This window comes from Pocillopora damicornis, chromosome 8 (genome assembly GCF_964200805.1).
Source record: "Pocillopora damicornis chromosome 8, jaPocDami1.2, whole genome shotgun sequence".
In the NCBI taxonomy this organism is placed as follows: Eukaryota; Metazoa; Cnidaria; class Anthozoa; order Scleractinia; family Pocilloporidae; genus Pocillopora; species Pocillopora damicornis.
Genome location: NC_142677.1, coordinates 7,044,898 through 7,061,390, shown reverse-complemented (window position 1 = coordinate 7,061,390; position 16,493 = coordinate 7,044,898). Strand labels below are relative to the sequence as shown.

At 40.3% G+C, this 16,493-nt stretch overlaps 2 protein-coding genes and 1 pseudogene across 3 annotated transcripts; 1 reads left to right on the top strand and 2 right to left on the bottom strand.

Moving 5' to 3' along the window:
* Nucleotides 1-471: 471 nt before the first annotated feature.
* LOC149041193 (acetylcholinesterase-like) lies at nucleotides 472-4,846 on the top strand. Its single transcript, XM_089214700.1, has 8 exons — nucleotides 472-787; nucleotides 1,126-1,260; nucleotides 1,345-1,455; nucleotides 2,016-2,309; nucleotides 2,468-2,718; nucleotides 2,952-3,674; nucleotides 3,961-4,184; nucleotides 4,369-4,846. The coding sequence occupies exons 1-8, from the start codon at nucleotides 472-474 to the stop codon at nucleotides 4,562-4,564; spliced, it is 2,250 nt and encodes a 749-aa protein (XP_089070826.1). The 3' UTR covers nucleotides 4,565-4,846.
* A 1,154-nt stretch (nucleotides 4,847-6,000) lies between these two features.
* Nucleotides 6,001-6,899, bottom strand: LOC149041192 (uncharacterized; annotated as a pseudogene).
* A 2,107-nt stretch (nucleotides 6,900-9,006) lies between these two features.
* On the bottom strand, nucleotides 9,007-15,730 carry LOC149041191 (monocarboxylate transporter 12-like). 2 transcript variants are annotated; one of them, XM_089213750.1, is made up of 5 exons: nucleotides 15,504-15,672; nucleotides 13,522-13,888; nucleotides 11,481-12,058; nucleotides 10,661-11,030; nucleotides 9,007-10,140 (listed from the first exon to the last, which is right to left on the bottom strand). In XM_089213750.1, exons 2-5 carry the CDS (start codon nucleotides 13,670-13,672, stop codon nucleotides 9,908-9,910), a joined length of 1,332 nt encoding a protein of 443 aa, XP_089069876.1. In that variant the 5' UTR covers nucleotides 13,673-13,888; nucleotides 15,504-15,672; the 3' UTR covers nucleotides 9,007-9,907. The 2 variants fall into 2 exon arrangements, with proteins under 2 accessions (XP_089069876.1, XP_089069877.1); XM_089213751.1 differs by lacking the exon at nucleotides 13,522-13,888 and having other exon boundaries at nucleotides 15,504-15,730.
* Between the last annotated feature and the right edge of the window lie 763 nt (nucleotides 15,731-16,493).

The following is a 16,493-nucleotide window of genomic DNA, read 5'->3' as shown; positions in this document are numbered from 1 at the left end:
CCAATGATAAGTTGACGAAATAAGACTCGGACTATCGAATAAATTGACCCTGAGCTCAGAATTTCACGGTGAAAGGTAAACTTTTCAGGTATGATAAGTAAAATGCAATTTTGAATATACTATCTCCCTTTGTGCTGTAAATGAGTCCCAGAAAAAGCCATCCATCCTTAACTACTTAGGGCTTTTCCTGCAGTCAGTGAAGTTTGTTTGTATATAATTTGCCTCAAAGCTAAAATTCAAACTCTAAAGGGGAAAAAGCGATTAACAACAGGGACAACAGGTTTATTGTGGTTTAAAATGTACACTTTTATTTATAATAAGCTTGGTCGGCCGATGGAAGCTTTTTTTACACCAGAGACAACCACCTCTCAGTACCAAAAAAAATTTAGAGTGCCCCTAGGAAAGATTAGAGATCAACGTGAATTTAACAAGTTTGATCATTTTTCTTTAGGTGAATTACCGAAAAAGCATATGTGCCCCAACGAGACGTTACGTCTGGAATGTAGAGAACTGAAATCTTCAAATGAATACATCAAATGGAAAGTTAGGGATTCTAACAGCTTGAAAATGATTGATATTGCTTATTGCAACAATTCCCAGAAATGTACTCTTCTGAGTCATTCACAGGAGTTTGACGGAATAGTTGTTAGAGGAGTGTCCAAAGAAAGTCTCATCATAAAACGGTCAACACGAGAGGCAAGGAAGAGAAACGTGATCTTTACATGCGAGGTCAATTATGGAAGTCGAACCACTAATAACCCAGTTGTGATTGATCTTTCTACCAAATGTAAGTCTTTTTTCATTTATCCCCGTGCGCTAGAGCAACTTATTTGATCAGGTAACATTTTATCTAGTGGTAGCATACTGGTCATGCCTGCTGAATAAATGAACGTTGGCGGACAGCAATCGAAAAAAGGACGTCTTCAATACGCAAAACAAGCCCCAAGAGACGAAAATGATAAGTACATTACTCTCCAGTCTACGAAGGATATGATAAAGAATGTATCTCCACCCGAGTGTGATAGCAAGGACAGCAATGGCTTTTAGATTTCCCTCATAATCATCCAGCTTCCAGTCTGTCGTTTGTCTGCAAAACGACTGTATTTACAAATCTTTTCATTCCAGGTATTTGGGCCCAAGAGGGAAGCGATGTGAACCTGACTCACCACTTAACGAAGATGGTGCGGGATTGGACCCAAGTAAAGGAACTTAATGTCAAAAGTATGCCACCTGCAAAGGAAGAAATTGCGTATTGCACAAGTGCGTAATGCAAAGTACTAGATCACAGCTGGCCGGGGTTTCGAGACAGATTTATTCTGAATAGTAATGCCGTGATGCTTAAAGGAATAAAAGGAGGAGATGATGGCCTTGAGATGAAAATTTTCATTTACTGGAAAAATCATACACTGCGGCACTTTACACTCAAGATTCGCCTGAGAGAAGAAATACCCAAAGGTGAGATGTTAGGATTGTTAGCGAATCTTATGAAAAGCTCTAACTTCCTTTAATTCAATCATGTACTCATTAGGGACATTGCTTCCGTGTAAAAATGGTATATGGTAGGTGAATATGAACAGATATCACACAAGAGACGCGGCAAATTGACCTGGAAGATGGGTGTTTATTTCAGAAACCGTGCTCGACATATATAGCAAATTGTGTATGAACAACGTACTGAACTTGGGTATAAATAAAACATTTTTCATTGATGGGTTTGAACGAATGGTACTCGGGATGATATATGATATGTTTGAAACGATCAACAGGTGGCGCTGTTTGAGAAGAAATGAGTTATTCACTCACTTTTTTTTTGTTTCAGGGACAAATCGCATCAAGTCTAACTCTAATCAAACTTTCGTAGATTTAGAAGTGGTGAGTTTTTCTGGATTCAGGCTTTAATGGATTGACCTTTTTTTATTAAATTCATCGTGTGGCTGACTTGAAGCTTGTTATTTAGTCAACACAACAGTCGGATCATCACTAGTAGTTCTCTTCATATGTTCGTCTTCTCTCAGTAACACCATATAGAATCTATCCCTTTGATCCACGTTTGCAGGTTAGAGGCTTTGAAAACTCAACCGTCGTGCAGATAGAGTCTGGAAAAATTGTCGGTAAGATTGAAAGTCTCCCATTTGGCAAATCAGTTCTCTCATATCTTGGGATCCCATTTGCCGAGCCTCCTGTGAATGAATTGAGGTTTGCTGCTCCAAACCAGGCCAAACCATGGACAGGGATCAGACAAGCGACAGACTACAAAGCTGCGTGCCCTCAGCCAGATTTTCCAATACCTAATGTCACAGTTGGAGAAGGTAAGGCATGACGCTTTCATATAAAATAATATGTAGCAACAGAGCAAAAAAGACTTCCAGTGCTATCAAGGGAAATTAGATCAAATGTAAACGCTCTACGATTCCTGATAAACATATATTTGTTCGAAGTGACTGTTATACATTTCCCTTTCTCATAGTGGACGAAGATTGCCTTTACCTAAATGTTTTTTTACCGGCATCCACTACAAAAGCCCGCGACAGGAAAGCAGTCATGGTTTGGATTCAAGGCCACAACTTCACATTCGGTTCCTCGGTTCATTATCCGGCCCATATCTTGGCTTCATTGAACGACGTGATCGTGGTAACTTTTAACTACAGGCTTGGAATATTAGGATTCCTGAACATCCCTGGCACGGACTTAAAGGGAAATTATGGAATGCAAGATCAGGTATACGGATCTAACCGTGCGGTAACGCATTGTAAAAATGTATTGTAAAGAAGACAGTGTTATCATACAAAACACTTAGCAATTAAATTACAAACTATATACACAAAAAATAAAGAATTAAACTTGACTCTCTTTTTTCTTCGTCAAAAACTTCAAGATCCATTCTTCTTGAGTAAAACGTAGCTAACCAACGAACAAAAATATCTAAGAACTACTTTGTCTCACATCTGCAGGTGATGGTATTGCAATGGGTCAATAAAAACATTGCAAGTTTTGGTGGAGATCCCAACAAAGTGACCATATTTGGTGAGGGTGCTGGGGGAATTAGTGTCTCCCTTCATCTTATTTCTCCGTTGTCCAAAGGATTGTTTCAAGGAGCCATAATTCAGAGCGGCTTTGCCACGTCACCTATACTTAGAGGTAATGGGGCAAGCACTCACACCTTGAAGGAATTGAAGAAAGTCGCTAAATGCGGGCCAGACATGGAACTCACTCGTTGTTTACGGAGCAAAAGCCCGGCGGAAATTATTGATACTCAAACGAGGTTTTCATCGCTTTTCCCCACTGAGATATCAGCAGAAATTACCACGCCTGTTCCAGATGGAGAATTCCTTCCTGAATTTCCCCAGAAGCTTTTCAAAGAAAGACGATTTCCTGACAAAAGTGTTAACGTCATGATAGGGCTTACTTCACACGAAGGAGCTCTTGATTTGGTCCTAGAGGCTGGAAATCTCGCCCATGTCGACACAAATGAGTTTGAATTTACCATAAAACGTTCACTTAGTCTATGGCAAAACAGAAATCGACATAGAGTTATAGAAGAGCTGGTCAAGTATCGATACACAGACCATAATGATCCAAGCAACAAAACTGCCATTAGGAAAATGATGCTGGAGTTTGAAAGCGACTTTAAATATCTAGCGCCGGCAATGTTTGAGGCCAGTGCTTTAGCGGAGGTAAAACATACATAGCTCAGTTAACTTGATTAAAACACGCAACTTGAGGTTGTTGCTCGTTTTTTCTGACTTTTTTACCAATATATATGCTTTATAAATTTAAAGAGACAAATGCCAAACTTCGGTGGTATGCATGTAATTGCACGTGCTTTGGATTTTAAAGAAATTCCTACCAACTCGCCGGCTCCAACTCTTTTTAATCAGTGAACAGTATCGTCTCTATGTCAAAGCAAAAATTATAAGTAATTAATAATATGCTGTTTTTATCTCATATCTTGCATTTTAGACGAGAGAGAGAACCTACCTCTACGTATTTGAGCATCGTCCGGACTTTACGCAGTTCCCGGCATGGGCTGGGACAGTTCGCGGGATGGATGTCTCTTTTGTGTTCGGAGCACCATTTAAGAAGCTTTCCTCTTTAATCGACTATTTCACGCCCAGATTTTCCGAAATTGAAAAGGGATTCAGCCTATACATGATGAAACTGTGGACAGATTTTGCCAAATGTGGGTAAGAACTGATCAAAGTGTTCCTTAGTTTCCACTTCTTCCTTCAAAAATTTTGAATTTAGGGATCGGAATGGGGCCAACTTTTAGGAGGATCACGGCCTCTCTCGCCACGCGTCGCTTAGAATCAAACGGTCTTTTCCGCACATAGCAGAGCTATTACTTAATAGGTTATTTTTCCTTTTCAGATCTCCTACTCCTCCCGGTTCCTCGAAAATCACATGGCGACAATTTACCAAAGACGAGCAGTTTTACGTAGCCCTCGACGTGAAACCGAGGCTGAAGCAACACTTTAGAGCCAGCCAAGTAGCTTTTTGGAATGTCACAAGTAAGATTGGTAGAAGAGGACGCAAAGGGAAGACGACTCGCAGACCTTATTTGTAACTAGTCCGATCCATTAAAAGAAAACTGATAACTGACATAGTAAGTGAAAAATGCTCACGTTAGTCTAAAACAAATCGTTAATTGACCACTCGAAAAGAAATTCTTTATTTACTTTAAGGTTGCCATTTTTCATAAATATATTTCGTTTTGCCGGCTGGCCATATTAAACTTATTCATTCTCTCTTTTCTCTCTCTCAAATCACTTTGATTGTTGGCAAAAATTTGTTTTCGACATAAATTTGTGGTAGCAAATGTGTCATTATTAAATAATTTGACACGCGGCCTAAGAACCCTTTGTAATTAATTCTTATCCTCCACAAAAAATAACTTAGAAAGTTCAAATTATGAGGTGTCTGTTTTTAATTGAATTAATCGATGGAATTTTCACTCATTTATAATATCTGAACTCTCTCAAACAATTTCTTCGTTGTAAAACGATGTGCGAAGTTTTCAGTCCTACTACAAATACGCTTTCGGTAAAAACCAGTCAGGCGATTTGCACAATTCGCGTTTTCCCCACGCTTATTTCGAGTGAAACACTTGTCGAAAGCTTCGAATAAAAGCAATAATTAAAAATGTTCAATTGATCAACAATTGCTTTTGACCCGGAAGACGTTGAGGTGCTTTAAAGGCTTTCCTGTAAGTATGATAAAGTTCAAGTCACTGAAAGATGATCTGTAGGAATGGCGATGATGATGTAAATGAAGATGCTAAATTTTAAGTCCGGTGATCTTCAAATGAAAGATAATGTTATTCAGAGATTGGCACAGATATGCTCGGAAGAAAAGAACTCCCGGTGATTCCAATAGGGGTCGAACTTGGGATATAGATTTTCCAATAGTGGTCGATCTTCCGGTATATACTTCGTATGCTCTACCACTGAGCTGTAGGAGAATCGTTAGGTCGTTTGTATAGGTCCAAGATGACAACCTTCTTGAATACCGCTACGATAGGAATGCCGATACTTTATGCTTCGGCACAACGACAACGTACTGATGAATAGTAATCGAAAGGTCGTAAGATCGACGAGTTTGCCTGTGTCATTCGATAAATAACGTAATCCTTTAACAGGAATGTTAAAGACATGATTGCTCATACGCAGTCTTACAACGTTTCAGAGCACGCTCACAACACGCTCACGCTGCGATACAAAGTAAAGGTTGATAATCGTGATCACCATAGTTAACCACGCAATGAAAAGATAGTTACTCAGATAAGATTCCACTGGTAAATCAAAGGTGACATACAAATGTATGCAGTTATTTGAGCAAGAACGGCCGCCTCCTGTGAAAGAAACTTTGATTGTAAATAAGCATTTCCACGTTATTTGTGGATGAACACTGAAGGAAATATTTTTTGCTTAAAATTTTAAATTGAAACTTTTTTTCCTCTCCCCCCCTGGTACAGTGTGTATTATGTTTGTATTCACGCGCGGCGCGAGTGATTTCACAAAATAAGCCAATACGGCCAAAGAACTCTAACCTTGACATTGAAGACCGCCGTGGACATTGTCGCGTACTTTTGTTGTTTGTTCAACTCTTTGGAGTTGCTTTTAAGCTGTTTTTTATGCAGATGTGTTACCTCTCTGTTTGGGGTAACACATATGATTCAGAGTCTATTCCCAGGGCTTGTGATGCTCGAACGTGTGCTTCAACTCGATCATAAAGAAGGCGAAGACGTCATAAATCATTGTCCACACTTACAGCTGATACTTTCACTAATCCCTCCATATGAGAATTAATGATTAGAAAATATTTGGGGTTGCCCAAACCGTTTCTTTAGAATGGCTTTAACTGACTCGTAATTTTCTGCTGTAAGCGGTAGCCCTCGAATGGCTCCTGCGGCTGGCCCTTTTAACAAATTTCTCAAATAATTGAATTTGTCAACATCTGATGAACTGCAAATGAGTTCCAGAGAGGATTGAAGGAAATGGGATCACATAGAATTTCTTGAGATTGATCTTCGGCAGTTTTTCCTTTCCGATTCCAAGACTTTCAGTAAACGAATTAGAATTAGAGAGAGGAATTGACTTATCTGTGTTTCCGGCCTTTTCCAGATCAACTGCGTTGAGAAATTTGTCAATTTCCACTATCATTTGATGAACAGATTCTCTGAAGTTTCCAGTTTCCTTGATTTCATCTTCGATGTGCTTTTCTGTCATTAAAGCCAGAATTTCGTCGCCCAGAGCTCCAAGGACATTGAGTTTTTCCGTAAGAGCAATCCGATAAGCTTTCAATTGATTCGCCAGAGGAGGTTCCTTTTCCAGAGTAGTCGTAACGTATCCTTTATGTCCTCCTCGGATCTTTCTCTTCTTTTTCAATTCTTCATCAGCATTTCAGTGAGTCAATATTCCCGGGTCTCAGCACCATGTAACAAATCCATTTACGATGAAAGAGACTTGAGTCCAAACTCCGCAGAAAATATGTATTAACCTTATTTAATGAACCACAACATTTGGCTAAAATAGAAACTTCGAAACTTCTTTAAATTCCAAACAAAGGAGAACAAATTTACGCGAACGAAAGCTGAAAAAAATAACTGACTAAAACTCCGCGAAAACAAACTAAAAAGTACGCGAAAGTTTTCCAATGTCAAGGATTAGGTTCTTTGACGTGGTTGGTTAATTTGTGAATTCACGCGCGCCGCACGTGAATACAAAAAGACTACGAAGGGGGAGAGGAAGAGAAAAATTGTGACTTGAAATTTAGAAAAACTAAAAAGAATTTTTTATAAGAAATATAATTCCGTATTAATCTTTTGCTGTTTCTGGAACAAGAATAAGTGTTTCTAAATTCTGGAACAGCCATAATATTAGGAATTCTGGGATTCATTGCATACGACAAACATGGTATAAGGTTCTTCTTGGCACGTGCCTTTGTTCCTATCGAGCCACATAAACAAAAGGAAAATCTTTATTAGTCGTGCCATCGGACACGCCGCTGCTCAGAAGCCGCCGTGTCATTTCACTTACTGCCTATTGCTGAGCATGTCATTGTAATGTGCGTTCACATTATACGATCGCACACGGAGTTTCTATCATCGAAAAAAAATAATAAAATGGAATACTTACATACGTAAGGATATCCATGGATTTCTACCTTCATGCATATCTTAATCACGAAAGACACTAGAAATATCCTGACATATTGCCCAAATTTTCGTTCTTTCACTTCGGAGATCAAAGCACTGGTTGATGTGCCTTCAGATAATTCCGGCCGCGGCAAAAAAAAAAAAAAAAACATACGTTGAAATATCATAGTTGGGAGGTCAGTAGTTCTACTTGTCTTTGTCAAACTCGATCTCCACAATTAGGCATATTTAAGTGAAAAAAAAGGGAAACTTAAGTAAACAAGACATAGGCAAAAACCAAACCTTTATGGAATTCCAGTCGTCCCGAAAGCCCTTTTCAGGTGATACCTGGACCCTGTTTATTGTTAACCAGGTGGGGCGTGGCCTCATATCGGAATAGCCTCGAAATCCAAAACAAGATACAGATATGGAAACTTATCGTGGTTGTTGTGTTCATCTGGGGACCAACCCCTATCCTCAAGTCGGCCATTCTTTGCGGATGGCTCTGGTCTTCGCTTGAGGCACTCATTTTATTATCTGGAATCACATCCCCACTCCCCCAGCGCACTCCGAGTGCAAAGCCACAGACTAGAAATTCAGTAAAAGAAACCAACTTTTGCAACTTTTAGAACTTTTGCGGAAAAGCAAAAAGAGTTATCAGAAAATATATCAAAAGAGTAAATTGTAACTTACGAGAGGCTCCAGTAGATATAGAAATGTACAGAAAGAGAAAAATGACGAAGAAAGTTCCTCTCCTCGTTTTCACTTAGTCGTGACACGCGAGATCTGATCAATGTCAAGCACTTTGTCGTCATGATGAAGTGAGCCCGCGCGCACGTCAGAATTTTTCGTAGAAAACACCATCAAGAAGCTGACTTTTTTTAATTTTGTGTAGCCATATCCTCATAATTGAAAACGAATTCACGCAGCTGCAGAAATGAACAAATAATAAAAAAAACTGTAACAAAAGTTTACGAGTGTGATTGGCAATCATCAGCCCAAGTTGAGCACTAAAAGTAAAATGTACGCCTTGCGTTCGTAATTGAACATTGTAATAAAATAGTTTACATGGCACGCATATGTAGCTGGTGGAACACGCGGCGGTCGAACGTTAACGAGAGATCTGGGTTCGAGACCTAGCCGAGTAGTTGTGTTAATTTATTCAGCAAGACACTTAACGCTCTCCACCCAGGAGTTTAAATGAGTACCGGCGAATTGTTAAGGTAATCAGACGAAACGCTGGGCGGTAAAAACGATGGAACAGCATTCAGGGGGAGGAGCGATATTCTTAGTCGCTTCATACTTCATGCACCGAACAGACTTGGCGTCAAGCTTGTCATTGCGTGCGCTCCTATGTGGACTACTCAGTTCAATTTTAAAAAATTAATATATGTTTTTATTAAATAACATGTTTGACCATTAGATATTTCATAACTCAATTTTTTTTTCATAATTTTGATCTGATGGTAACACGACTTTGTGTCGCCATATTCTGTCTGCATTCATATTCATGTTGCCTGATTTTTTCAATCATTCAAACAATTACAGAACAGATTCGACATAACTCGATCCTATTACAATTATTGATAAATAATTCCATAAAAATTATAGGATTTTAGAAACATCATCATTTGTATCATCAGCGTATGGCATATTACGCTAGAGTTCATTCAAAAAATTACAACAAACTTAAAAAAAACATAAAATTATTAATTATTCAAAGACGCATAAAGCAACACGACGAAACAAGAAATGACACATCACACACATCACACACATCGCACTCATCACACACATTGCACACATCACACAAAACACAATCACACACAATACACCGTCATTGGGGAAGAATAAAAGCAATTTATCCTTCTTAACAATTCCACAACATATTGCGAGGAAAAGAAGATATCAAGTCTAATTTCCCAACATTATTACCCCATCAGATCAGCTCTTCTAAATTGTCTTTTAGTCGTGATAGTACTCCATCCCAATCACTTCTCGTAAAAATTCCAGGAACATTAGAAAGCTAATATAATTGTGAAGTAGTTTGTTCCAGACGTTCAGAGCGAAATGATAAACGGCGCGAGGCAAAGAGAAAAAACCGAGGGAGGTTTGGGGCTTACCCGACCCGACCCGAGCCTCCCTCACTTTTTACTTGGCCGCTACTCTCGTGCCTTTTATTATTTCGCTCCGAACCCCTAGAACAAGCTAATTGTGAACTGGATCAGCGACAAAATGAACGTACATGCCGTCCATTTTAAAGGAATTCGGTCTTTAGTTAGGATCACGAATCGATGCTTTTTTGTCTACCGTGCAGACAACAGATTTCCTCCAATCAGGTACGTCTGCCGATTCTGCAGTTGGGCCCAACGTGGTCCAAAGATCACGTGACGCGCTTCTCTCTTTCCTACAGAGAAGGAAAAAAGGAATGCAAGCGCCCGCGAGCACTGCTCCACCAGCCATATAAAACGCTGGCGCATACGAGCCCATTGTGTCTGCCACCAGACCTGTTTGAAGGAAAACAAATTTGATTACTTTTTCTACGAAAGTAACCTGTTCATTCTTTCATCTTCTCACACCACCCTAATCGCCTGGGTGGGTGTGGGTGTGGGTGTGTATGCGTGGGAGGGGGGAGGGGGGAGGGAATTGGGGGATTTTTGTTGTGTGATGATAAATTTACCTGATCTTCCCATTGGGCTCTGTAATATTCTCATGAACTCCCTGTCTTCCCTAGTTTGTCTAGACTCCCTTTACACCCTGTTGGCACCGAATGTCCCCCCCTCCCAATTCCCTTTGAAAAACCCCAAGATCCCCCTCAGGAAGTAAAAATTTAAGGAGACTTCCAAGCATCATGAGGAGCATAATCTTGATGTTTCGTTTCATGGTTAATAGGTACCTCCAGGTCAGTTCCATTTTCACGAGGAGCATAATCTTGACGTTTAGTTTCATAGTTTACGGTTACCTTCAGGCCACTTCAGTTTTCACGGGCTTGCTTAAGAATCAGCGGCAGAAAAAACATTGACTTACCCACTATGGGAGGACCGCTGGCCGTAGTAAACGAACTCATTTGCATTTGCCATGCAAGCGCAAGGGCTATTTTATCGGGGCTAGTGCATGTAATGGCGATGAGATTAAGTGTTGTAATATAAGCTCCGTCGCAGAATCCAAAAATTACAATGAACACTACCATGTGAACATATGACGTTGCCATTGTTACAAATAGAATTGACATTCCAGCGACTATCTCGGCAATCTGATACACAAAGAATGTGTTGATCATTTTGAAGTCACAAAGACGACCAGATACCAGTCTCCCTGCGCACGATGACAGCCCATAATAAACAAATAGTCGAGAGGCCGCATCAGCAGTGATTCCAATATCTTCACAATATCGTACCTAAGAATCAACATAAACAGGCATCCAGTCTCATTTAGTCCATTTTAGGCTTTTTTTTTTAACAAAATAAAACTTATATAATTTCAGTAACGAGATAGTATCAGAGATATCGTTGGTGTCATTCATGCCCCGTGCCTCATTGATTAAAACCTCCCTCCTAGCCTAAAAGTTCTCATTAGCCTCTCCCTTCTTCCCCAAACGAACCCCCTCCCCTTAAAAGGAAAAAAGGCAAACCAAGCTTGGTAACGTTTCAGTTCAAAATATAGTTGTGTTTCGATACAAGTATATTTTCTTAAAAACCCCTGACCCCCCCCCCCCACTCCTTCCACCCTCTCTCCTCCAATAACCACCCTAGAATTATTGGAAGCCCTGGAATTAATACCCCCATCCCCCCCTCCCGCCCAACTTGGGCTTACTAGAGTGTTTATGGTTGTTGAACTGTAAACTTACCAGGTGAATCTGCGGTGTATAGTGTCCAAACATAATTATAGTTGAAGACAAAATAAGGACCAAAACTTTGGGCTCTTTCCACACTGATACATCAATGTAACATCCTTTTTCCTTGTCTTCTTCCTCCGCCGGTGTTCCTTCAGTATCTTCACCTTCTACGTTAGGACTGTAGGTAAGTGCTGTTAGACACATCAAGAAAATCACGCCTGCCATTATTCGGTAGGTTGTCTTCCAATCATACGCGTCAATCATCATCTGTAAAACGGGTGCCATGATCAAAACTCCCGCCCCTTGTCCACACGTCAAAATCCCCATTGCCAATGAGCGCCTCTTTTTGAAGTACTTGCTAATGATGTTGATGCCCGATGAGAACACAAAGCTTGTACCCAGGCCATACAGCACACTATAGGTGAAATACAAAACGAGAATGTTTTTCGCCAGGGAGGAGACACCGAGACTTAGGGCGCACAAAAGTGCCCCGAGTAGAGCAGTGACACGGCAGCCAAATTTACTGATGAGAGCTCCCGACGCATGCCCACTGAAAAAGATTATCGCGATGGCCAGCGAACCTACCCAAGCTAAAAATTAACAGAGAGAAGAAGTTTATCAAAGAGCAAATCACAAGGCAATGCAAGAAACTGACTCGATTAATGTGGGCTCGTGATTTACCAACGTATCCTATGGGTCCCCATGGTTTCTAACTTGAGCTGTCTATGTAGCCAAGAAACTATTTCTGCTAAACAGAGCTACTCACTAAATTTCTCCTTCTCCGCTGCATTAAGATTCTACTGTCTCTTAACCCTCTACACCCTGACAGCAGTATGCAAATTCTCCATACTGTTCTCTATACATTTCTTAAGGTACTGACAGGGAGAATTTGTCAAAAAATCAAGAGCTTCTCTAGATTCTAGAGAAGCTCTTAATCATTTCCTTTGTTCTGGTGACCTTAATGTTTGATTCAGGGGTTATATCGTCAGGAGAAATTAGTTGCTTAACAATCCTCTGGGAGGGGGGGGGGGTTAAGGGTTAACTTGTGACGAAGCTTCCTCAAATAAAATCCTACGCGTTTATCGCTGACTACTCTATACAAAATGACAGAAAACTCCTAATCAAAGAGCAAATGATGGTTAGAGAATAAATAAAAAAAAGAGCTTTTAAGAGGTAAGTAACGAAACGCTAAACGGTTAACCCGAAAAAGCTGGCATAGCTTGTCTCCCAAAGCCACGCTCAAACCTTTGGCTAGATGGTCACACCTTGAGAACGTGTGACTCTGTTGCGTGACACAAAATTGTGAATGCTTGTCACAAACTGATCTGTAATCGATTATTTTTAGCATTCGGCATCCGCTGTCAACAAAATTTCTGAATCAACAAAAATGTACCCCTGAATAGCATATTACGCTCCGAGACTAACAAAAGAAATGACGGGGATAATTTATTATACCCGATGGCGGCTTCAGGGACACCAACCGGCACCGAACAGTTGACTCGACTGTAGTGAAGAAAAAATACAATCGCTTGGCAATTATCCCGTTCAGTAAATATTTGCTGTCACTCTACTCTCAGCTCACTTGATCTCTCTTTTAATAAAATTTTTCCCGGGGATACTAGATTTTGATGAGATATTTAAAAATTTCATAGCACTGGCAGACATCCGATTTTTCCATAAAATCATGCCTCTGTTCTCGAAAAAAGATAGCCCACGTTTGAGATACAAATTCGATCACAAAACAGCAACGCCGCAAAAATTGTTAGCTGCGCTCGCTGGAGTGGAGTTTAGTCACCTACGTAAGTAATGTCGCCAAACACCTAAATTGAAATCAGCTCAACAGGTTGCAAATCGACCTGGTTCGATTTACATAATTTGGTCTCAATACGTAAAAAGATTCAGTTCAAATCAAATCATTTTTCTTTTTCGTTTTCCTTCGTAGCCATCTATGCCGATTTTTAAGTTTTCCGCTTGCACTGGCTGACCAACTAGCAAATATAGGTCAGATGTTGCCCTACAGAATCATGTCGTTTAAGAGTACAAATTACATTACCCGTTTTCTCTCTGCTCTCTTGGAAATAATCCATAAAGACAGGAAAGAAAATTCCAAAACTGAACACAAAGCCTAAGGCGGCAAGCCATGAGAAAGTTGCAGAAGCGCAAACCAGCCACGACCACAGACCATCCCGCGCGTACGAAGCCATGATGCTTTTACTATAACTGAAGTCTGATTTATGATGCACGTGATGTTTTTGATCTGGAGAGCGTTATAAGTTTCAACCTGTCTTGTGTGATTCCCAGGCTCTCCCGGATCTCTCTCAAGCGTCCATCGACTTAGCGTGACATCTCAAAGAACGTCTCTGTTTAGCCTATAATGTCAGCGACTGTTTCGCTGGTTAGCTCAATTCAAGTTTTCTAAACTGAGAGAGAATTTGCGAAAAAAGATGACAACAGCGTCAAGGGATATTGGGGAAACAAGAGATTATATTCTCTTGGGAAAATAGATACTTCTCCTAAGGGTCTGCTTGTTATTTATCGTCGGGAAAGGAGAAAGGGGTGAGGGTGGTGAGAGGAGGATTTTTGGTGAGAAAACGGGAAATTTACGTGATGATCCCCCCCCCCCCCCCACTTGAGATATTTCATGTCCTCTTTTTTTTTTTTTTTTTAATCCCCCTATATTGACGGTGGGATTTTTCATGATCCCTCCACCAATGTGGTCAAGAAACTATTTCTGCTGAACAGAGCTACTGAGTAAATTTCTCCTTCTCCACTGTATTCAGATTCTACCGTCTCCTAACCCTCTACACCCTGACAGCAGTATGCAAATTCTCCATACTGTTCTCTATACATTTCTTAAAGTTCTGACAGGGAGAATTTGTCAAAAAATCAAGAGCTTCTCTAGATTCTAGAGACGCTCTTAATCATTTCCTTTTTTCTGGTGACCTTAATGTTTGATTCAGGGGTGATATTGTCAGGAGAAATTAGTTGCTTAACAATCCTCTGGGAGGGAGGGGGTTAAGGGTTAACATGTGACGAAGCTTCCTCAAATAACATCCTACGCATTTATCGCTGACTACTCTATACAAAATGACAGAAAACTCCTAATCAAAGAGCAAATGATGGTTAGAGAATAAATAAAAAAAGAGTTTTTAAGAGGTAAGTAACGAAACGCTAAACGGTTAACCCGAAAAAGCTGGCATAGCTTGTCTCCCAAAGTCACACTCAAACCTTTGGCTAGATGGTCACACCTTGAGAACGTGTGACGCTGTTGCGTGACACAAAATTGTGAATGCTTGTCACAAACTGATCTGTAATCGATTATTTTTAGCATTCGGTATCCGCTGTCAACAAAATTTCTGAATCAACAAAAATGTACCCCTGAATAGCATATTACGCTCCGAGACTAACAAAAGAAATGACGGGGATAATTTATTATACCCGATGGCGGCTTCGGGGACACTAACCAGCACCAAACAGTTGACTCGACTGTAGTGAAGAAAAAATACAATCGCTTGGCAATTATCCCGTTCAGTAAATATTTGCTGTTACTCTACTCTCAGCTCACTTGATCTCTCTTTTAATAAAATTTTTCCCGGGGATACTAGATTTTGATGAGATATTTAAAAATTTCATAGCACTGGCAGACATCCGATTTTTCCATAAAATCATGCCTCTGTTCTCGAAAAGAGATAGCCCACGTTTGAGATACGAATTCGATCACAAAACAGCAACGCCGCAAAAATTGTTAGCTGCGCTCGCTGGAGTGGAATTTAGTCACCTACGTAAGTAATGTCGCCGAACACCTAAACTGAAATCAGCTCAACAGGTTGCAAATCGAAGTGGTTCGATTTACATAATTTAGCCTCAATACGTAAGAGATTCAGTTCAAATTAAATCATTTTTCTTTTTCGTTTTCCTTCGTAGCCATCTATGCCGATTTTCAAGCTTTCCGCTTGCACCGGCTGACCAACTAGCAAATCTAGGTCAGATGTTGTTCTACAGAATCATATCGTTTAAGAGTACAAATTACATTACCCGTTTTCTCTCTGCTCTCTTGATAATAATCCATAAAGACAGGAAAGAAAATTCCAAAACTGAACACAAAGCCTAAGGCGGCCAGCCATGAGAGAGTTGCAGAAGCGCAAACCAGCCACGACCACAGTCCGTCCTGCGCGTATGAAGCCATGATGCTTTTGCTATAACTGAAGTCTGATTTATGATGCACGTGATGTTTTTGATGTGGAAAGCGTTATAAGTTTCAACCTGTCTTGTGTGACACCCAGGCTCTCCCGGATCTCGCTCAAGCGTCCATCGACTTTGCGTGACATCTCAAAGAACGTCTCTGTTTAGCCTACAATGTCAGCGACTGTTTCGCTGGTTAGCCCAATTAAAGTTTGCTAAATTGAGAGAAGATTTGCGAAAAAAAATGATAACAGTGTCAACCGAGAGATTATATTCTCTTGGGAAAATAGAGGCTTCTCCTACGGGACTGGCAATTACTAGTAATTTATCGTCTGGAAAGGAGGTAGGGGTGACCGGAGGGGGGGGGGGGTTGGTGAGAGGAGGATTTTTGTTGAGGAAACGGGACATTTACGTGATGACCCCCCTCCCTTTAAGAGTTTCATGTCTTTTTTTATCTCCCTATATTGACGGTGGGATTTTTCATGATCTCTTCCCCCCCCCCCCTTCTTCTTTCTCAGCCACCACAAAAAGCCAGTGTTACTATCTATTTCCTAACCCACCTACCGGAAGGTTGTAGATATATTAATCTGCTTTAATTTTTGTTGTCAAACAGTATCTCCTTGAAAAACAGCAAATACGCTGACGGTTAAACAAGATAATAAAACTTTTGTCAGATAGGGAAAACAATTTTCTGGCAAATGATAAGTAGGGAGTAAGTTAAAACATCAAAATTCACTGCAGGCGTAGATGGTTGCAAGAGCAGCGATGACTTTGTCAAGTGTGACTCCTGCTTTGCCATTGTAAACGACATCTTGAAATTCGCAACAGATTTGGCATCATTCA